At 42.4% G+C, this 22,935-nt stretch overlaps 1 protein-coding gene across 1 annotated transcript; it reads right to left on the reverse strand.

Annotated features, from left to right (window-relative positions):
- Positions 1 to 4,753: 4,753 nt before the first annotated feature.
- On the reverse strand, positions 4,754 to 22,846 carry six5 (SIX homeobox 5). The gene is made up of 3 exons (XM_062962539.1): positions 21,872 to 22,846; positions 13,834 to 14,993; positions 4,754 to 11,396 (listed from the first exon to the last, which is right to left on the reverse strand). Exons 1-3 carry the CDS (start codon positions 22,570 to 22,572, stop codon positions 10,783 to 10,785), a joined length of 2,475 nt encoding a protein of 824 aa, XP_062818609.1. The 5' UTR covers positions 22,573 to 22,846; the 3' UTR covers positions 4,754 to 10,782.
- Positions 22,847 to 22,935: the final 89 nt, after the last annotated feature.

A 22,935-nucleotide genomic window follows, 5' to 3' on the forward strand; every position in this document is an offset into this window, starting at 1 on the left:
ATCTGTGGAAGGTCCAGGGTGTGGGAAAGGCCAGTGTGAATGTTGTAATTAATCACCTTGATTAGCATTGATGGCCTTGCAAGTTTCATGTCCTGGTTTCTTCCTGCCTGGGGAAATATTTTGTTCAGAGGCATTAGCTGTCCCTGATTGATTCATGTCTGCAATTCCTGTTTTCAGAGGATGCCTGTCATAGACGTGGGCAAAACATCAGGAGAGAATACTTCTGGAATGTGGCCATACAGCCCGGAAAACACACAACAACCCTGTGATTCTGGCCATGGAAACCTTCGACAACACTCTATTTGCTGGTTGTATTTTTTCATATCTCACTTTAGGAATAAATTGTTTAAGCTTAGGGGATGGAAAGAATATTAAAAAATATGTGGGAAATTGTTAGTAAATGGGCTTCTAAAGTGTTAAAGGGGCCCCTGGTGGCAAAGTGTGTTAAAGCTCTGAGCTGCTGAATTTGTGGACCAAAGGGTCCCAGGTTCAAATCCTGGGAGTGGAATGAGCACCCAGTGTTAGCCCCAGCTCCTGCCAACCTAGCAGTTCGAAAACATGCCAATGTGAGTACATCAATAGCAGGAAGGTAACGGCGCTCCATGCAGTCATGCCAGTGGCCACATGACCTTGGAGGTGTCTACGGACAACACCGGCTCTTCGGCTTAGAAATGGAGATGAGCACCAACCCCCAGAGTCGGTCACGACTGGACTTAACGTCAGGGGAAAACCTTTACCTTTACCTAAGTGTTTAAAAAAACCATGGCAAGGAGGATCCTAGATGGATAAGAACCTTCTAGTTTGAGGCAGTTTGGAAGTGGTTTATATGGTCAGTGTAGACTCATACAATGCAGTTTGTTGCAGGAGAGTCTTATATTGTTTTTTTCCCTTGGTATATTATTGGAAGGAAAATAAAAGCCGGGACAAAATCTGGAACTTTTCAGAACTAAACCTGGGACTTTGACTTCTCAGTCAGTGTGGATGTGTCCATACTATGGACGTGTTCCTTTTCCCTGCGGCTGGTGAATCCCCATGAAGGAAACACTGGTTGTTTCCCTTTGTTCTCCTCGCTCCTGCCAGGTGACAGAACAGCTCCCTTCCCCAACCTGAGCCCCTTCCCTTCCGTCTCTTTCTCTTCCCATGTGGAGATCAGGTTTCCCCACCAACCTGGCAGCCATTCCAGAGACAAATAACCTGCTGCCGGACAAAATAACAAGGGACCTTGTGTGTCTGCAACATCCCGCCTTTGGAGAGGGAAGGCTGGAGAGAGATGTTTTGTTTTAGAGAGAGAAAAGCCCAAGAAGGTGGTAGACTCTCCTGAATTGGAGCTACGGCTACCAGTACAGTTGTCCCTCCACATTTGCGGTTTTGGCTTTTGTGCAATTGATTAGATTGGATTTACAATGTTCTCTCCTCCAATGTGACTTGTATGTATGTCAACTTCCTCCAGTCTTTTTCCGGGGAGACTGTCACGTTGCTGGGAAGAAGAAAGGTGATCCAGGTTGGATAAAATGACTCAAATGGTGGTGTAAGCAATGCCATCGGGGAGGAAAATATTTAAGGGGATTTGCTTCTAGGTGGGGAATCAAAAGGGTGAGGATGGAGAAGAGAACTCTCATACAAAACATCTTAGAGTGCATCTACACTGTAGAATTAATGCCGTTCGACTCTTAACTGCTTTGGCTCAATGTTATGGAGTCATGGGAATTGTAGTTTTGTTTATTTACTAGCTGTTCCCGGCCACGCGTTGCTGTGGCGTAGTCCTAAGTGGGGTTTTCTTTGTGGCATTCAAGGTGGCCTGAAAAGGATTCCTCTAGGTATGAAGCAGCCAGGCTTTGAAGCTGCAAGGCTATTCCATGGTGTTCAAGTTGGCCAACAATGGAGTCTCCTAGGTATTAAGCAGCCAGGCTTTGAAGCTGCAAGGCTATTTGATGGTGTTCACGTTGGCCAACAATGGAGTCTCCTAGGTATTAAGCAGCCAGGCTTTGAAGCTGCAAGGCTGTTTGATGGTGTTCAAGTTGGGTAACAATGGAATCCTCTAAGTAGGAAGCAGCCAGGCTTTGAAGCTGCAAGGTCACTCCTTGGAAAGTGATGAGTATTGTGGCCAAATCTGGTGTGATTTGGCTCAGTGGTTTTGTTGTTAACTCGGTCCTAATTATACACATTACATTTATATATACAGTAGAGTCTCACATATCCAAGCCTTGCTTATTCAAGTTTCTGCATTATCCAAGCCATTTTTGTAGTCAATGTTTTCGATATATTGTGATATTTTGGTGCTAAATTCGTAAATACGGTAATTACTACATAGCATTACTGCGTATTGAACTACTTTTTCTGCCAAATTTGTTGTCTAACATGTTTTGGTGCTTCATTTGTAAAATCATAACCTAATTTGATGTTTAATAGGCTTTTCCTTAATCCCTCATTATCCAAGATATTCGCTTATCCAAGCTTCTGCCGGCCCGTTTAGCTTGGATAAGTGAGACTCTACTGTATGAAGCAGCCATACTTTGAAGCTGCAAGGTCACTCCTTGGAAAGTGATGAGTATTATGGCCAAAATTGGTGCGATTTGGCCCAGTGGTTTTGTGGTTAACTCGGTCCTAATTATACACATTAAAGGTAAAGGTTTCCCCTGACGTTAAGTACAGTCTGACTCTGGGGTTGGTGCTCATCTCCATTTCTAAGCCGAAGAGCCAGCGTTGTCCGTAGACACCTCTAAGGTTATGTGGCAACTGGCATGACTGCATGGAGCACCATTACCTTCCCGCTGGAGTGGTACCTATTGATCTACTCACATTTGCATGTTTTCAAACTGCTAGGTTGTCAGGAGCTGGGGCTAACAGCGGGCGTTCACTCTGCTCCTGGGATTTGAAAATTCAGCCACTCAGTGCTTTAACATCCTTCGCCACTGGGGCTCCAATTATACACATTACAGTAGAGTCTCACGTATCCAAGCCTTGCTTATCCAAGCCTCTGGATAATCCAAGCCATTTTTGTAGTCAATGTTTTCAATATATCGTGATATTTTGGTGCTAAATCTGTAAATACAGTAATTACAACATAACATTACTGCGTATTGAACTACTTTTTCTGTCAAATTTGTTGTATAACATGAAGTTTTGGTGCTTAATTTGGAAAATCATAACCTAATTTGATGTTTAATAGGTTTTTCCTTAATCGCTCCTTATTATCCAAGATATTCACTTATCCAATGTTCTGCTGGCCCGTTTAGCTTGGATAAGTGAGACTCTACTGTATATATATAAATTATATAAATATACTAGCTGTGCCCGGCCACACGTTGCTGTGGCCAAGTGGTGGGTGGTATTGGTTAAAAATTGTTGTGTAATTTTTATTTGACGTTATTTGTATTTTTTAAATTAATTTTATTGTAAGTTATCTTTTTATTTATTATATTTTGTTATTTTCTTGTATTATTTTAGTTTATTTTGTGTTATTATAGTATTTTATTGTATTAATTTTTTAGTGTTTTTAATTTTTTTTTGTTTTTTATTTATTTTTTATTGGGTTGCTAGGAGACCAAGTGGGCGGAGCTTAGCCTTCTAACTGGCAGCAATTGGATAAAAGCAACTATTCCTCTCCCTCTAATTAGGACTTTATTTTTGTTTTCTTTTTGTTGTATCAACCTAGAGCCGTGGATGATGGGTTGTGTTGTCAAATTTCGAGGTTGGGGGCCCTGTAGTTTTGTTGTTTTGTCTGGTGCCGTGATTCCATCACTCTTTTATATATATATATATATATATATATATATATATATATATATATATATAATTTTATATATATACATAATTTATATATCTTATATAAATATAATTTATATATATATTTTATATATATATATATATATATATATATATATATATATATATATATATATATATAATTTCAGTATTTATACCCCACCGTTCTTACCCCGAAAGGGACTCAGAGTGGCTTACAGAACACACATACAGCAAACATTCAATGCCAATTAAACAATTAACAAGGACAGACAACACAAACAGAGCTAAAGGCAGTTTTCCCCATCTTATTTCCAGCATCTTGGTGGCTGTGCTTGACTCTGGCCACAGGGTCTGTTGCTCCATTTTCCATGCCGAGGAGCTTTCCTCCCATCGATGTCCTTAGGGGCGCCTCCCTGCTTAAAGCAGTACCTATGTATCTACTCACATTTCTGCTTTCGACCCGATAGGTGGGCAGGTGAGCTGGGGCTAAAGGCAGGTGCTAAACTGGGCTTGAACTGCAGACCTTTCGATCAGCAGGATTTTTCTGCAGCACAGTTTAGCTTGCTGTACTATAAAGGCTTTTGCCTTCTTTTCCAAAAGGTGCCCCTGGATTCTCTACTACTGAGCCATGGCAGTTAAAGTGGTGTCAGACTGCATTAATTATACAGCGTAGAACCAACCTTAGAGAGAGCCAGCATGGTGCAATAGTTTAAGCATTGGTCTACAGTTCAGAAGTCCAGGGTTCAAGTATTTATTTAGTCATAGAAACCCATTTAGCAGCCTTGGGTGAACTGGATTCTCTTGGTCACAGAAAACCCCATAATAGGGTCCCTATAGTGTCTCCATGTGTTGGGAAGTCTAAATACCTTAGAAGAGACTAAGAAGAATGGTAGATTGAAAGGTACCTTGAGATCTTCCACTATAGGGCAAAATAGAAATATTTTAATAGACATAAAGCCACTTTAGTACTAGTGGTAATAATAATGCACATGCACACACACAGAGATTTAGGATAAAATATATTTAATATATATAAAATATATATATACAGTATATATATTTATAAAAGACACACATACACTGAAAAACCAAGAATAGATATATAAAAATATTTCATAGAAATGATTGCTTCTCACAAATGAAGGGAAAAAAAGTAATGCTGTAGTAGGCTGCTGTAAGTTTTCCAGGCTGTATGGCCATGTTCCAGAAGCATTCTCTTCTGACGTTTAGCCTGCATCTATGGCAGGCATCCACAGAGGTGTGAGGGCTGTTGGAAACTAGGCAAGTGGGGTTTATATATCTGTGGAAAGTCCAGATTGGAAGAAAGAACTCTTGTCTGTTTGAGGCAAGCCTGAATGTTGCAATTGATCACCTCGATTAGCATTTAATGGCCTTGCAGATTCAAAGCCTGGTTGATTCCTGCCTGAAGAATCCTTTATTGGGAGGTGTTAGCTGACCCTAATTGTTTCCTGTCTGTAATTCCTGTTTTCAGGGTGCTGTTATTTACTGTCCTGATTTTAAAGTTTTTTTAAATCAAGGTGATCCATTGCAACATTAATACTTGCCTCAGACAAGAGGTCTTTCTCCCACCCTCGTCATTCCACAGATATATAAATTTTATATATATAAATTTTCTTTATTTAAAAATTTATAAATATATAAATTTTCTTAGTTTCCAACAGACCTCACAACCTCTGAGGATGCCTGCCATAGATGTGGGTGAAATGTCAGGAGAGAATGCTACTGGAACATGGCCATATAGCCCGGAAAACTCACAGCAACCCAATGATTCCGGCCATGAAAGCCTTCGACAACACAATGCTGTAGTACCTGGTTGGGGGAAAAAAAATAGAGACACATCAAAACAACCAAAATGATGAGATTTCTCTCCGCAGATATGGCCAACTATTTCCAGTCCCCCTTTCTTTGTGACAAAATATATCAATTGAAAAGTATAAGAAAACACAAAAAACAAATCAGTTCAACGGTACAGCACATGCCCTGTATCTGGAGAACCAATATACGTGGTTACAGTTATCTGTGGTTTCATTTATTCTCCTGTATAAGGTACATCCTTTTTCTGTACAATTTTTCATTAAAAATACCAGGGTTTGCTATTATCCATCATTTCATGGATCGATTTATATTTTACAAAGGAAACCTTAGTTTCAGAGAAAGCTTGGGATGAACTCCCATTTGCAATCTCATTTTAAGGGGAAGAATACTTAGGAGTTTTGTATGCAATTTCTGTCTTTCAGATGGTTGTCCTTAAATGCTTATACCATGTAATTCCCAAACCCAAATGTAAGAGGGTATTTGTAGCTAAAACTCACTTCATTGTGTCTTAAGAAACTATGTGCATGTAGGTTGCTGTGGGTTTTCAAGGCTGTATGTCCTTTTTCCAGAAGCATTCTCTCCTGACATTTTGCCCACATCTATGGCAGGCATCCTCAGAGGTTGTGGAGTGTTGGAAAGTGTAGGCAAGTGGGGTTTATATATCTGTAGAATAATAGCCAGGGTGGGAGAAAGAACTCTTCTCTGTGTGAATGTTGCAATTGGCCACTTTGAGTAGCATTGAATGGACTTGCAGCTTCAAAGCCTGGCTGCTTCCTGCCTGAGGGAATCCTTTGTTGGGAGGTGTTAACTGATCCTGATTGTTTCTTGTCTGGAATTCTCCTCTCTTCTGAGTGTTGCTCTTTATTTACTGTCCTGATTTTAGAGGTTTTAAAAAAAATACTGGTAACCAGATTTTGTTCATTTTCATGGTTTTGTCCTTTCTGTTGAAATTGTCTGCGTGGTCCAGCATTTCTGTGTCCTCAAATAATATGCTGTGATGAACCTGGGTGAATCAATCTGGACACAGCATATTATATAAGAACACAGAAATGCTGGACCCTAACAACCATCATGTCAGACTACACAGAGAAGCCACTGAAATCCACAAGAAGCATGTGGACAATTTCAACAGAAAGGAGAAAACCATGAAAATGAACAAAGTCTGGCTACGAGTATTAAAAAAACCTCTAAAATAAAGAACAACAGGAGAATTCCAGACATGAAACAATCAAGGGCAGCTAACACCTCCCAACAAAGGATTACCCCAGTATGCAGTCAGGTTTTGAAGCTGTAAGACCATTCAATGCTAATCAAGTTGTCCAATTGCAACATTCATACAGTAGTCTCACTTATCTAAGTCTCGCTTATGCAATGTTCTGGATTATCCAACGCATTTTTGTAGTCAATGTTTTCAATACATCGTGATATTTTGGTGCTAAACTTGTAAATACAGTAATTACTACATAGCATTACTGCATATTGAACTATTTTTTCTGTCAAATTTGTTGTATAATATGATGTTTTGGTGCTTAATTTGTAAAATCATAACCTTATTTGATGTTTAATAGACTTTTCCTTGATCCCTCCTTATTATCCAACATCTTTGCTTATCCAACGTTCTGCTGGCCCATTTATATTGGATAAGTGAGACTACTGTACTTGCCTCAAGCAGACAAGAATTCTTTCTCCAACCCTGGACATTATTTCACAGATATATAAGCTCCACTTTCCTAGTTTCCAACAGACCTCACAACCTCTGAGGATGCCTGCCATAGATGTGGGCAAAACGTCAGTAGAGAATGCTTCCGGAACATAGCCATACAGCCCGGAAAACTCACAGCGACCCAATACTTAGAGGGGTTTTGTATGTGATTTCTGTCTTTCAGATGGTCATCCTTAAATGTCCCTAATAAGTACAGGACATGACTTTTGTTCCCAAACCCAAATATAAGGGGGTGTTTGTAGCTAAAATTCACTTCACTGTGTCTTAAGAAACTATGTACCTTAAATTGCAGGACTAACCATCCACTCCTTAGTTTGAAACATGTGCCTATGTTCACAGTGTCGTGTTGCCATTAATCCAGGCTGTGTCTTGTGCTAAATGTTGAAAAACCGATTCCACAGAGAAGACACAAGTGGATAAAAACCAAAAGAGAAAGTGAAAAAACAAAGCAGAAAGAACACTTTGGAGGAGTGGTTCTGCTTTCCAGCATCAGAGAGTTCCAATTCAGAATGGGATTATTTTAACTCTCTTGGATTGCGCCAGTATTTCTAAATGCAGTGCTAAAAGTCAGGGAGAAACCATAGCTTTGCTGTCTCCAAGAGAAGAACAGAAAGCACTGGAAAAACTAGATTTATTCTCCTTTCCTCTCCAAAGTGGGATTTGGGGTCGCGCTGGTTAGTCGAACCCTATCCCTTAGCACCGTGGAAGGAAGGAAGGAAAGGAAACAAATGACTTGCCTGTGCGTGTTAGTTACTTCCACCCACAATTACAATAGAATCTCACTTATCCAAGCCTCGCTTATCCAAGCTTCTGGATAATCCAAGCCATTTTTGTAGTCAATGTTTTCAATATATTGGGATATTTTGGTGCTAATTTCGTAAATACAGTAATTACAACATAACATTACTGTGCATTGAACTACTTTTTCTGTCAAATTTGTTGTATAACATGAAGTTTTGGTGCTTAATTTGTAATATCACAACCTAATTTGATGTTTAATAGGCTTTTCCTTAATCCCTCCTTATTATCCAAGTTATTAGCTAATCCAAGCTTCTGCCAGCCCGTTTAGCTTGGATAAGTGAGACTCTACTGTAATAAACATCCTATTCTGTGTTGTGAATCTGAAAATGCTCAACACGTTTCTCGTAAGTTGGAGAGTCAGGGAAGAAAAGAATGGAGACGTTGTCCAACGTTTGGATACAAGAAGAGGCAGCAAATAGAACGGACATGGGCAAACGTTTTTGCCTTGGGGCCGCATTGTATCCCATCCAGGTGGCAGCTGTCAGTCACCGCGTGCCTTCCTCGAGCTATCCTCCTGGCATAAGGATGGGATCGCTCATACCATTCTACCACGTACTTTTCATTTGAATTGTGTTGTTCGGCCTTGCCCTATTTGAGCCCCCCCAAGTCCCCTTGGGGAGCTGGTGGCGGGATATAAAAACCAAGTTGTTGGGGTTGTTGTATGTTTTCCGGGCTGTATGGCCATGTTCTAGAAGTCTACATAGGCACCACCAAACGCAGCATTGCCCAAACACGAGTCAAAGAACATGAAAAGCACTGCAGACTAACTCAACCAGAGAAATCAGCCAAAGCAGAGCACTTGATGAACCAACCTGGACACAGTATATTATTTGAGAACACAGAAATGCTTGACCACTCCAACAACTATGTCAGACTACACAGAGAAGCCATTGAAATCCACAAGCATGTGGACAACTTCAACAGAAAAGAGGAAACTATGAAAATGAACAAAATCTGGCTACCCTGTTTCCCCTAAAATAAGACATCCCCAGAAAATAAGACCTAGTAGAGGTTTTGCTGAATTGCTAAATATAAGGCCTCCACTGAAAGTAAGACCTAGCAAAGTTTTTGTTTGGAAGCATGCCCGCCGAACAGAACACCAGAGCGTGTAGGATCGGTAAATGTATGTACCATAGATTGTTGTACATGGAAATAATGGGAGTAACAAGAAATTCTTGATAGGAATCACAGTTTGTCTGGTTATGCTGGTTTGTGATGGCAATTACTGTACAGTATATAATAAATGTTCATTTTTTTGTTCAACAATAAATGTGAATTCTTCTTCATGGAAAAATAAGACATCCCCTGAAAATAAGATCTAGAGCATCTTTGGGAGCAAAAATTAATATAAGACACTGTCTTATTTTTGGGGAAACACGGTAGAAGTCTACATAGGGACCACCAAACGCAGCATTGCCCAAACACAAGTCAAGGAACATGATAGGCACTGCAGACTCACTCAACCAGAGAAATCAGCCATAGCAGAGCATCTGATGAACCAACCTGGACACAGGATATTGAGAACACAGAAATGCTTGACCACTCCAACAACTATCATGTCAGATGATACAGAGAAGCCATTGAAATTCACAAGCATGTGGACAACTTCAACAGAAAGGAGGAAACTATGAAAATGAACAAAATCTGGCTACCAGTATTAAAAAACTCAAAAATCAGAACAGTAAATAAGAAGCAACACTCTGAGACATGGGAACTAGGGGCAGGTAACAAAGGATGCCCCCAGGCAGAAAGTAGCCAGTAGATGAAGCCATTCAATGCAAATTAGGGTGATTAACTGCAACATTCACGCTGGCCTCCAACTGACAAGAGCTCTTCCCTCACCCTGGACTTTCCAAAGATATATATAAACCTTCCTTGCTGAGTTTCTCCATACCTCACAACCTCTGAGGATGCCTGCCATAGATGTGGGCGAAACGTCAGGAAGAATACTTCTAGAACATGGCCATACAGCCTGGAAAACATACAACAACCCTGAGATTCTGGCCATGAAAGCCTTCAACAACACAAAGTTGTTGTTATTATTATTATGATGCCGGAAGGTGAGACACACAGTGGCTGAGAGTGCTCCAGAGGGCTCTCAGCTGCTATGTGTTTTCCTCCTCCATATTTTTTTTGCATTGGACAACCATATCCTTGTGCCAAGAAGACAGGGAAAATGAGAAGGGCCTGAAGCAAGCGCTCAGGGGGCCGCATCTGGTCCCCGGGCCTTAGTTTGCCCATGCCTGAAATAGAGCAAATAATAATAATAAAACTTTATTTATACCCCGCCACCATCTCCCCGTGGGGACTTGGGGCGGCAAAGTGAAGATTGTGGTTACTACTCTCCTGGCCACGACGAGACGGAGTACCGGACACAAACTGAACGTGACAGAGGCATTGCCTTTCTGTTTGAGTGTCGTCGTATTTGCCACACACAAACACATGCAAAAGGAAGATGCAACCATGGAAGAAGGAAATTTCACACATGCGGGAGAGGGGAGAGGGTTGGGGTTTCCCTTATCAAGGCACTTCAAACGTTTCTAAACCAGCAAAGTGAAGCTTGTCTGGTCTGGAAGGTGGCAATCAAAAGGGACCAAGAAGGACAGCTTCAAAGGCAAACTCCCATTCCTCTGAAGGGAAGAATGGATGTGCTTCCGACCCAACTTGCTGCCCTTCTATAAGTCCAGAGACTCTTCCACCGGCACCGACTGCAGCTGCGTCAGCACTTTCTCCCCGGAGTCGAGAGCCTCCGGATCCATGGGGTCTCCTCCCGAGTCATCAAGCAAGAGGCCTTCGTCTTCGGGGAGCCGGAGTAACCCCGCTTGCTCCTCCATGGGGTCCTTGTCCATCTCAAAGAGCCCCACGGAGCCATTCCCTTGGAGGCCCATGCTGACGGGGTCGGACCATACCATCTGCTGTTGGGACAGGCTCTCGTTTTGGGAGAAATCTGAAAGCAGGCTGGATGGGCCAGAGTCTGCGCCAAAGGACGAAAAGCTGGCTTGTCCAGTATTGTCAGAAGCGGAGAGAGAGGAGACTTCTGACGCGATGCTCGAAAGCAACAAGCTGCCACCACCATCTTCGTGGTGCTCGAGTGTTGTGGCCGGAGGAGCCGCCTCTTCCTGTTTGACTGGAGGGGCCAAATTGGGCACCGCCGCCGGAGTCGAGAGTATGGGCGCCATCAACATGCCAGCTGGGAAGGTGGCCGTCAAGATCAGCTTGCCTTGCTGTAGTGCCACGCCGGTGACGATGGTGCTGCTGCCCGTTGCTGGGTTGGTCAGGAGGATGTTCCCTAAAGTGGAGAGAAAATGGGAGAAGTGTTGAAAGTTATAGATATCTATATATATAAAAGAGTGATGGCATCAGGGCAGCGGACAAAACAACAAAACTACAGGCCCCCCAACCTCGAAATTTGACAATACAACCCATCATCCACGGCTCTAGGTTGATACAACAAAAAGAAAAGAAAAATAAAGTCCTAATTACAGGGAGAGGAATAATAGTTTTTATCCAATTGCTGCCAGTTTGAAGGCTAAGCTCCACCCACTTGTTCTCCTAGCAACCAACTCAGCCCAGGGGACAGGCACAGTTAGGCCTCACTTAGGCCTCTTCCACAGATTATCAGATTTTAACTGGATTATATGGCAGTATAGCTTCCAAACAGCTATATAACCCATTTAGAATCTTATATTATCTGCTTTGAACTGGATTATCTTGACTCCACACTGCCATATAATCCACTTCAGTGTGCATACTAAACATAAAGACAACCATACAACAGACATTCAATACCATCACTACCTCAACAATTTCTCACCAACACCACCAGACAACGCCACAGCAACGCGTAGCTGGGCACAGCTAGTATAATATATAAAAATTACTGTGTTATAATAAAACAGAACAAGGAAATAACATATACTAATTACCACTAATTTCTCAATACTTTCCCATACCACCACACTTCGCCACAGCAACACGTGGCAGGGCACAGCTAGTAAATAAATAGAAGCTTTACCACAGTTTCTGAATCAAGATAAACCCTGCAGTATAATAAAGTGTCACTCAGGCTTGTGTAACAAGTAACAGTATCTTTACTTCAGTTCAAAAGGTCAAACAGGGCAACAATATATACAGCAGTCTCTCTGAATTCACACAGAGAACAGAGGAAATAAACAGTCTTTATATCTGCCTCATTTCCATATAATCAGGCTTCAAAGAGTTGACAGCCATTTCCTTCCTGACCATTTCTAGTCAGCACTCTCTTCCCTCTCCGAGGTGAAAGTGGCAGTTAAAACCGTTTATTTATTTATCTACAGCATTTATATTCCGCCCTTCTCAGGGGACTCAGGGCGGATCACATTGCACACATAAAGGCAAACATTCAATGCCATAACACAGAACAGAGACAGAGACAAGAAGCAGGCATGGGCTGGCCTCGAACTCATGACCTCTTGGTCAGAGTGATTTGTTGCAGCTGGCTTGCTTTCCAGCCTGCGCCACAGCCCGGTTTGTCTCAGCAGCAAGCCAAAGACAGCAGCCAATCGGAATTCTGACTCCTGACTGGCTCAGCCAATCAGTTGTCGACACATATCTTTCCAGTCAACTCATTACATCATGGTGTCCTTTTACAAATCCTCACAAGAAGGACCCATGTCTTAGGTTGGGAAAAGTCTTGGAGGCTTGTCTTGGCTTTTCTAACTAGTTCAGGCATGAGCAAACTTTAGTCCTCCAGATTTTCTGGACTTCAACTCGCGCAATTCCTAACAGCCGCCAAAGTTTGCCCATGCCTGCCCTAACCTCAGCAAACGTGTAGGGCAGGGGTCCCCAAACTAAGGCCCGGGGGCCGGATGCGGCCCATCGAAGCCATTTATCCGGCCCCCATGGCACAAGGGCAGAAGGGGGTTCGGCTAAATGACCCAAGGAATCTCTTTTTCTCTTACAACCTTTATTATTATTATTATTATTATTATTATTATTATTATTATTATTATTATTATTAATAACATTGAGGCTGGGTGGCCATCTATCAGGGATGCTTTGCTTGTGGTTTCGGTGCACAAAGGCAGAAGGGGATTGGACTCAATGGCCCAAGTGGTCTCTTCCAACCCTATTTTATTATTATTATTATTATTATTATTATTATTATTATTATTATTATTATTATTAACATTGAGGCTGGGTGGCCATCTATCAGGGATGCTTTGCTTGTGCTTTCGGTGCACAAAGGCAGAAGGGGATTGGACTCAATGGCCCAAAGAGTCTCTTCCAACTCTCTTTTTTTTAACTGTTGTTGTTGTTGTTATTATTATTATTAATTATTGCCCGGTGGCCAACTATAGTCCGGCCCTCCAATTGTCCGAAGGATCGTGAACTGGCTCCCTGTTTAAAAAGTTTGGGGACCCCTGGTGTAGGGTCTAAAGTACTCATCAACAGAGGTTATACAATCCCAATAAATGGAAATCAAAGTATATAATTATGCGAAGTGCCTTCATGCGTGCACAAATAGGACACTTTCCCTTAAAATGCATGGAAACAAGGACTTGATCCTCAGAGAGATGCATTTCTATATTGAAGGGAAGTGCAACTTTATGTATACTTTATGTTTATGTCTCTTCCAGTTCTGTGATTTTAAGATTCTACAATTCTAATGCTAAACACCAACGGTGCTCAGTCTAGTCAACTCCTTAAGGCACCTCCCCAACCATTTTGCCCCCCAAGAGGGATACCTGGCGTTGTGCCCGGAAGCTGCAGCGCAGTGATGCCCATGTTGGTGTTGATGAGATGCAGGCCGCCGCTCTGTCCGAGGTGCCCGCCCGTCACCGTCGCCTGCTGCGTCCCTGCCACGGTGCCCATTTTGATGGGGGCCGAGCTGGTCAAGATCTGGATGGGGCTGCCCACGCTTTGCTGCAGCGTCACCACCTGCGAGGTGGGCACCACTTGGGGCAGGGAGATGATCTGCGGCCCTTGGCGCACTTGGGGCAGGGAGACGATCTGGGGGGCCGGCACCCCTTGGGGCAAAGTGTAGATCTGGGTGGGCGACAGGGGCACCATCTGAGACGGGGAGAGCACCTGGGTCCCCGAAACGGGCTGGGAGAGGGGGACGACTTGGGATGGAGGCGAAACTTGGGTGATGGGGACCAGGGACGGGGCAGGGACGTGGAGAACGGTGGCTGGATCGGACGAAGCGACGGCGGCTGGAGAGGGAGTCGCCAAGGTCAGGGTGGGCACGGCTTCCAGGGGAGATGGCAAAGCTGGGGCAGCCGGGACTATTTTGGCTGCTGGCTGAGTAGCCACAGGATCTTCTTCTTTCAATGGCACAACTTGTGGCACCGAAACGGTACCCAAGAGAGCCTCTTTCTGGTCGGGGAGCAGAGTGGCGGCATCAGGGAGAGATAAGAGGGGCTGGACGGACTGTTTCTCCTCATCCTCTTCTTTCACACCAAAACCCAAGGCTTCTTGACTTTCGGACTTCAGGAGGACAGCGGCCGGTGGAAGGGGCTCTTTGGAGACCTCCTGGCTGGCAGGGACGATGGGTTTGCCGCTCAAGAGAGCAGTGGAGCCATTGAGGAGGATGGGGGGACTGGGTGCCGCCGCCACCGGACTCAAGGTGATGGTTTGGTTATCTCCCAGCGTCAAACCATTCAGGATGACGCCTCCACTTGAGGTCTGGATAACCGAGCCACCATTGAGGAACATGGTGGGCGAAGTGGCAGTGATGAAGTTGCCATTCAGAAGGATGGAGGAGGCACCGGAGCCGGCGGCCGGCAGGAAAAGGGTGTTGGAAGCCGAGACCCCTTCCGGAGTACTAGACATCCCAGTGGGCACTTCTGTTTCCTCGGGCCCACGGCTGGATTCATCCTCCGTGCTGGGATTCCCATCGGATTCACTGCAGCATGGAAAAATAGCAGGCAATGATAATGGAATATGGATGTGATGAATATGGATATATTAACACAAAAACTAGCACAGGATAGAGCTCCAGAAAACAAAACAGATTGGAAACCTATGATCGAATACTTGCAAAAAGAGAAAATTAACTGTTGTATAAAGTTTGAGTAAGGAAATTCCAGGGGATAACAACATAAAATAAAGGTAGTTAAATATGTGTAACTACAAAACTAATAGACAGGAAAAATAAAACAAAAGGACCAAATCCAGAGGTCTGGAAGTAACAAGGACATTAAAGCAACTGTATACATGTACAGTAGAGTCTCACTTATCCAACACTCGCTTATCCAACATTCTGGATTATCCAACGCATTTTTGTAGTCAATGTTTTCAATACATCATGATATTTTGGTGCTAAATTCGTAAATACAGTAATTACTACATAGCATTACTGTGTATTGAACTACTTTTTCTGTCAAATTTGTTGTATAACATGATGTTTTGGTGCTTAATTCGTAAAATCATAACCTAATTTGATGTTTAATAGGCTTATCCTTAATGCTTCCTTATTATCCAACATATTCGCTTATCCAACATTCTGCCGGCCCGTTTATGTTGGATAAGTGAGACTCTACTGTATATCCCAAGATGTTGTTGTGGGTCTTTTTGTTTCTGTTTTTGGTTGTTTTTTTATTTTATTTGTTTTTTTCTTTTTTGTTGTTGTTTCAATATTGTCATTCACGTTTTATGTCAATGTTTCCCTTTATGTCGAAGTTACCTACCCTTCCCCCCCCCTCCTATACCCTGCCTTCATGTATGTTTTTTATTATATGGTGAAAAAAAGAATTATTATTGTAACAAGAAATGTACGAGTTGCTTACAAACTGCATAATAAAAAATATATACAAAAAAAAAGAAAAATATCAGGCAATGAATACACCAGAACTCCCGTATTAAGATTATAGCATCAAGCCTATGAAATGCTTAATATAGGTTGAGTATCCCTTATCTGAAATGCTTGAGTATCCCTTATCTGAAACTCTCAAAAAAATTTTTTTCAGATTTCAGAATATTTACACAAATATAATGAGATGCCCTGAAGGCACACCCAAGTCTAAACACAACATTCATTTCTTTCATAGGCTCCTATTACACATAGCCTGAAGGTACCGATACAGTAGAGTCTCACTTATCCAACACTCGCTTATCCAACGCTTTGGATTATCCAACGCATTTTTGTAGTCAATGTTTTCAATACATCGTAATATTTTGGTGCTAAATTCGTAAATACAGTAATTACTACATAGCATTACTGCCCATTGAACTACTTTTTCTGTCAAATTTGTTATATAACATGATGTTTTGGTGCTTAATTTGTAAAATCATAACCTAATTTGATGTTTAATAGGCTTCTCCTTAATCGCTCCTTATTATCCAACATATTCACTTATCCAATGTTCTGCCGGCCCGTTTATGTTGGATACGTGACTCTACTGTACTATTATTATTTGCATTGAAGCTGGGTGGCCATCTGTCAGGGGTGGTTTGCTAGTGCTTTGGTGCACAAAGGCAGAAGGGGGTTGGACTAAGTGGCCCAAGGGTTCTCTTCCAACCCTCTTTATATTATTATTATTATTATTATTATTATTATTATTATTATTATTATAGACACAAAGACACAGTATAACACAGCAAACGAGATATGTGCCAATTGTATATCTATATGTACATTTTTATGAATGTTTAATGTATTTGATTTTAATCGATTGAATGAACTGTATTATTTTTATATATGTGTTTTATTGTAAGCTGCCCTGAGTCCACTATTAGGTAAGAAGGGCAGGATACAAGTATGGTAATAAATAAATAATATATGCTGGATTTCATATCACAAAAACACAAGTTGAACATTTCCCAAGCATTTAGGACTGTGTGATTTTATTATTATTATTATTATTATTATTATTATTATTATTATTATTACTGTAGGACACAGCAAACAAGATAAACATGCTGGATTTTGTATCACAAAATCACAAGTCGAACACTTCCCAAGTGTCTAGGACTGTGTGATGTATTTTTGGATGATGCGTGCAGATCCCAGTAGGGTGGCCTTTTGCAGCTGGCAGATCGTAATTTTGTCAATGTCTATTGTTTCCAAATGCCGGCTGAGATCTTTTGGCACGGCACCCAGTGTGCCGATCACCACCGGGACCACCTGTACTGGTTTCTGCCAGAGTCTTTGAAGTTCAATCTGGATTTTATTATTATTATTATTAAATGATTTTTATTGCAATTTTCTAAACGTGTACCGCGAAAGAGTGAGAACATATTCTGATAGGCATTAGGCCGCAGGTCGGGATGTTTTGTATCTTTACATGGTTTTATTGTATGTATGTGTAAGTGTGTACGTATTGTATGTTTTACATGTTTAGATATGGTCAAAAGTGACTAATCAATAAAGAATTGTATTTTTTTTGTATATTCTGATAGGAAAGCAAAGAGAAAGAACAAGAGAGCCCCCAGTATCCCTCCCTACCCACCCCCCTCCCCACAAAAAAAGAAGAAATAAATAAATTAATAATAATACTTGACATTATTATTATTATTAACAACATTGAGGCAAGGTGGCCATCTGTCAGGGGTGCTTTGCTTGTGCATTTGGTGCACAAAGGCAGAAGGGTGTTGTACTAAATGGCCAAGGGGTCTCTTCCAACCCTCTTTATTATTATTATTATTATTATTATTATTATTATTATTATTATTAACAACATTGAGGCTGGGTAGCCATCTGTCAGGGGTGCTTTGCTTGTGCTTTTGGTGCACAAAGGCAGAAGGGTGTTGTACTAAATGGCCCAAGGGGTCTCTTCCAACCCTCTTTATTATTATTATTATTATTATTATTATTATTATTATTATTATTATTATTATTATTAACAACATTGAGGCTGGGTAGCCATCTGTCAGGGGTGCTTTGCTTGTGCTTTTGGTGCACAAAGGCAGAAGGGTGTTGTACTAAATGGCCCAAGGGGTCTCTTCCAACCCTCTTTATTATTATTATTATTATTATTAACAACATTGAGGCTGGGTAGCCATCTGTCAGGGGTGCTTTGCTTGTGCTTTTGGTGCACAAAGGCAGAAGGGTGTTGTACTAAATGGCCAAGGGGTCTCTTCCAACCCTCTTTATTATTATTATTATTATTATTATTATTATTATTATTATTATTATTATTATTATTAACAACATTGAGGCTGGGTAGCCATCTGTCAGGGGTGCTTTGCTTGTGCTTTTGGTGCACAAAGGCAGAAGGGTGTTGTACTAAATGGCCCAAGGGGTCTCTTCCAACCCTCTTTATTATTATTATTATTATTATTATTATTATTATTATTATTATTATTATTAACAACATTGAGGCTGGGTAGCCATCTGTCAGGGGTGCTTTGCTTGTGCTTTTGGTGCACAAAGGCAGAAGGGTGTTGTACTAAATGGCCCAAGGGGTCTCTTCCAACCCTCTTTATTATTATTATTATTATTATTAACAACATTGAGGCTGGGTAGCCATCTGTCAGGGGTGCTTTGCTTGTGCTTTTGGTGCACAAAGGCAGAAGGGTGTTGTACTAAATGGCCAAGGGGTCTCTTCCAACCCTCTTTATTATTATTATTATTATTATTATTATTATTATTATTATTAACAACATTGAGGCTGGGTAGCCATCTGTCAGGGGTGTTTTGCTTGTGCTTTTGGTGCACAAAGGCAGAAGGGTGTTGTACTAAATGGCCCAAGGGGTCTCTTCCAACCCTCTTTATTATTATTATTATTATTATTATTATTATTATTATTATTATTATTATTATTAACAACATTGAGGCTGGGTAGCCATCTGTCAGGGGTGTTTTGCTTGTGCTTTTGGTGCACAAAGGCAGAAGGGTGTTGTACTAAATGGCCAAGGGGTCTCTTCCAACCCTCTTTATTATTATTATTATTATTATTATTATTATTATTATTATTATTATTATTATTAACAACATTGAGGCTGGGTAGCCATCTGTCAGGGGTGCTTTGCTTGTGCTTTTGGTGCACAAAGGCAGAAGGGTGTTGTACTAAATGGCCAAGGGGTCTCTTCCAACCCTCTTTATTATTATTATTATTATTATTATTATTATTATTATTATTATTAACAACATTGAGGCTGGGTAGCCATCTGTCAGGGGTGCTTTGCTTGTGCTTTTGGTGCACAAAGGCAGAAGGGTGTTGTACTAAATGGCCAAGGGGTCTCTTCCAACCCTCTTTATTATTATTATTATTATTATTATTATTATTATTATTATTATTAACAACATTGAGGCTGGGTAGCCATCTGTCAGGGGTGCTTTGCTTGTGCTTTTGGTGCACAAAGGCAGAAGGGTGTTGTACTAAATGGCCCAAGGGGTCTCTTCCAACCCTCATTATTATTTTTATTATTATAATGATTAACATTGAGGCTGTATTTGTTCCCTTTTTGTCTTTTACTTCATAATAAGATATGTGCAGTGTGCATAGGAATTTGTTCATAGTTTTTAGAAAAAACTATAGTTTGGCCCTCCATTGGTTTGAGGAACCGTGAACTGGTTCCCTGTTTAAAAAGTTTGGGGATCCCCGAACTAGAGATTCCTAAAGAGACTATTTGAATCCAATCCATGAATAATCAGATCGGCAAAAATCAAAACCATAAATGTGGCAGGACTGTAGAATGAAAAGGCTTCCAAACCGGAAGCAGGCGGCACCGTTCTTGTGGCTGCCCCCTCCCCATTTAGAGTCCCAAAAAAAGCAACTCGTTCTCTTTGCCTACTTGCTCTCTTCCCTTCTCCAAACAAAAGCCAGAAACCACTGAAGTTGGAGAACTTTCCAGCTTGTTCCTCCCTTGTACCAGCCCTTCCAGGGGGTTTGGATGGGGAAAAACAAGGCTCCCCACTCCAGATGTTCCTCCAGTTGGAGACCAAAACATTTCCCGCTTCCTTTTCTTGGATTTAGAAACATTTGCAGGACTCTTATCTGCACCATTTCAAAATTATTGCTCGTAATCTGAAAACGTTTATGGTTCTACTTGGCTTGTGTTTAAATATATACGCCTTAATTGTCTTTATTCTGATGGATTGCTCCTGGGCTGCAAGAACCTTCTGTCTCCTTCTTCAGTGTCCCATTCGTGATCAGGTCTCCTCCTGATCAACTTTTCCTTCAATTTTGTAAAGGAACTGGCCATCCAATGCTTTGTTGTGCCAGTGACCAGCTCTAGTTTGTAGTGCGGTTTTCTTGTAATTATTATTATTATTATTATTATTATTATTATTATTATTATTATTTTATTATGACACAGCAAACAAGATGGATATGCTGGATTTCGTATCACAAAATTACAACTCGAACACTTTCCAAGTGTCTAGGGCTGTGTGATGTATTTATTATTATTATTATTATTATTATTATTATTATTATTATTATGACACAGCAAACAAGATGGATATGCTGGATTTCGTATCACAAAATTACAAGTCGAACACTTTCCAAGTGTCTAGGGCTGTGTGATGTATTTATTATTATTATTATTATTATTATTATTATTATTATTATGACACAGCAAACAAGATAGATATGCTGGATTTCGTATCACAAAATCACAAGTTGAACACTTCCCAAGTGTCTAGGACTGTGTGATGTATTTATTATTATTATTATTATTATTATTATGACACAGCAAACAAGATAGATATGCTGGATTTCGTATCACAAAATCACAAGTCAAACACTTCCCAAGTGTCTAGGACTGTGTGATGTATTTATTATTATTATTATTATTATTATTATTATTATTATTATTATTATTATTATTATTATTATTATTATTATTATGACACAGAAAACAAGATAGATATGCTGGATTTCGTATCACAAAACCACAAGTCAAACACTTCCCAAGTGTCTAGGACTGTGTAATGTATTTTCGGATGATGCGTGCAGATCCCAGTAGGGTGGCCTTTTGCAGTTGGCAGATCGTAATTTTGTCAATGTTTAATAATAATAATAATAATTTGCTGTTACAATTTGCTTTTTTCTGTATCAATTTTAGTTAATTCAAGTTATCTGGACTCTTTTGAATCCCGTCTTGGAGGAAAAAAGAAGGAACAAATCTCATGAATGAGTTGTTTCCATTTTGGTTGGTTCTGCATTCAGAGATTTTTGGATAAGGGATGCTCAGCTGTAAAAACAGGCAACCCAAGGAGAAGAAGACGTGCACTCTGCCCATGCCTAGAGGTAATCTTTCCTCTTCTGTCTTTTCGCCTCGTGTATTATTACAAACAGGGTGTATAAAGCTGCCTTTAGCTATATGTGTAAGGTGTCTATGAAACACAAATGAACTTCGTACTGAGACTTGAACCCCATTTCCAAGATTCAAAAAATCATGCTCTGTCTATGCCTAGAGGCACTCTTCACTCCTGACATAGTATTAAAAACATTTCATTAAACTGCCTCCAGGATATGTGTATAAGGTGTCTATGAAACATACATAAACTTCATGCTAAGACTTGGATCTCACCTCCAAGAGTATAAAAATTGCACTCTGCCCATGCTCAGAGGCCCTCGTTCCTCCTGGCATAATAGGCTTTTCCTTAATGCCTCCTTATTATCCAACATATTCGCTTATCCAACATTCTGCCGGCCCGTTTATGTTGGATAAGTGAGACTCTACTGTATTTACAATCTGAAACTTGAAAAGACAATCTTAAAAAGGAACTTTTCTTGACTGTTCAGGAAACCTTGACTGGTCTGCGTTCCAGTCTGTTTCCCCGCAAAGCCCTCTGCCCATGCCCAGAGGCGCCCTCTCCCGCCGCTTGCTGACCTCTTGCTGGGCGTGCCGGCGCTGCTCCCTCCTCCTCCTCCTCCTGGTGCCCCCGTGGACCCCGGTGCCGCTCCTCCTCCGCCTCGGTCCCTTTGGCGCCGGTTCTTGAACCAGTTGCTGACCTGGGTGAGGGAGAGGCCGGTGTCGCGGGCGAGGCGGCGCTTCTGCTCGGGGCTCGGGTAGCGGCTGCGCCCGTAGGAGTCCCGGAGCGCGGCCCGGGAGCGGCGCTTGAAGCAGTAGACGGTCTCCTCTCCGTCCCAGATGGTGCGCGGCAGCGGGAACTTCTTCCGGAGGCGGTACTTGTCCACCGCGCCCAGCGCCCGGCCCCGCGCCGCCTCGGCCTCCCGGTAGCGGGCGCGCAGGTAGAGGTCCTGCAGGAAGGCGTGGTGCGCGGCGCCGAAGGGGCGGCTCTGGAGGAGGCGGTAGAGCTCCGCGAAGTCCCCGCCCTGGAAGGCCAGCAGCGCCCGGGCCTTGGCCAGGCTCTCGCCCGCGGGGGGCTCCGGGGAGGAGAGCGCGCCCGCGGGCAGCGAGGCCAGGAAGCGGGCCAGGCGGCGCGGGTCCCCGGCCTGGAGCAGCGCCTCGCACACGCACGAGACCTGCTCCGCCGAGAAGCGCGGGGACGCCTCGGGCTCCGTCTCCTCGGCGCTGCCCGGACGCGCCTCCTCCGCCCGGGGCGGCTCCGCGGGGTCCCCGGAGGCCATGCTGGGCCCTAGCTCGGCGCCCGCCTCCCGCGCCTACCCTCCCGCGCTCCCCGGCTCTCCCTGCCCCATTCCGGCCCCTCTTCCAGGATCTCCCCCCTTCGCCCGCGCTTCGTCCGCTCCGAGGGAACGTCTCCAAAAGGCGGCGCTTCCCCGGCCTTTCCCCCCTCTTCCCAGCCCCCCCAAAGCCCCCTTTCCCGACTTTTCCGAACTTTCCTCTCCTCCCTTCCCCCGCTCCACTTTCCTTTCTCCTCCTCCTTTCGTCCTTCCCACTTTCCCCCCTTTCTTTCCCTCCTCTTTCCCTCCTTTCTCGGCTCCTCCTCTTTCGCCTCCGGAGCCAGAGCCAGGGCGCGCTTCCCTCTCGGC

This window comes from Anolis carolinensis, unplaced genomic scaffold (genome assembly GCF_035594765.1).
Source record: "Anolis carolinensis isolate JA03-04 unplaced genomic scaffold, rAnoCar3.1.pri scaffold_10, whole genome shotgun sequence".
In the NCBI taxonomy this organism is placed as follows: Eukaryota; Metazoa; Chordata; class Lepidosauria; order Squamata; family Dactyloidae; genus Anolis; species Anolis carolinensis.

What these genes read in the sequence shown, in the direction of transcription:
- six5 (XM_062962539.1), bottom strand. Translation starts at nt 22,572, where the DNA reads ATGGCCTCCGGGGACCCCGCGGAGCCGCCCCGGGCGGAGGAGGCGCGT. An exon ending in GCCGGCACGCCCAGCAAGAG is followed by an intron (nt 14,994 to 21,871) that starts GTCAGCAAGCGG and finishes TCCATGCTGCAG; the next exon opens with TGAATCCGATGGGAATCCCA. An exon ending in GCTTCCGGGCACAACGCCAG is followed by an intron (nt 11,397 to 13,833) that starts GTATCCCTCTTG and finishes TCTCCACTTTAG; the next exon opens with GGAACATCCTCCTGACCAAC.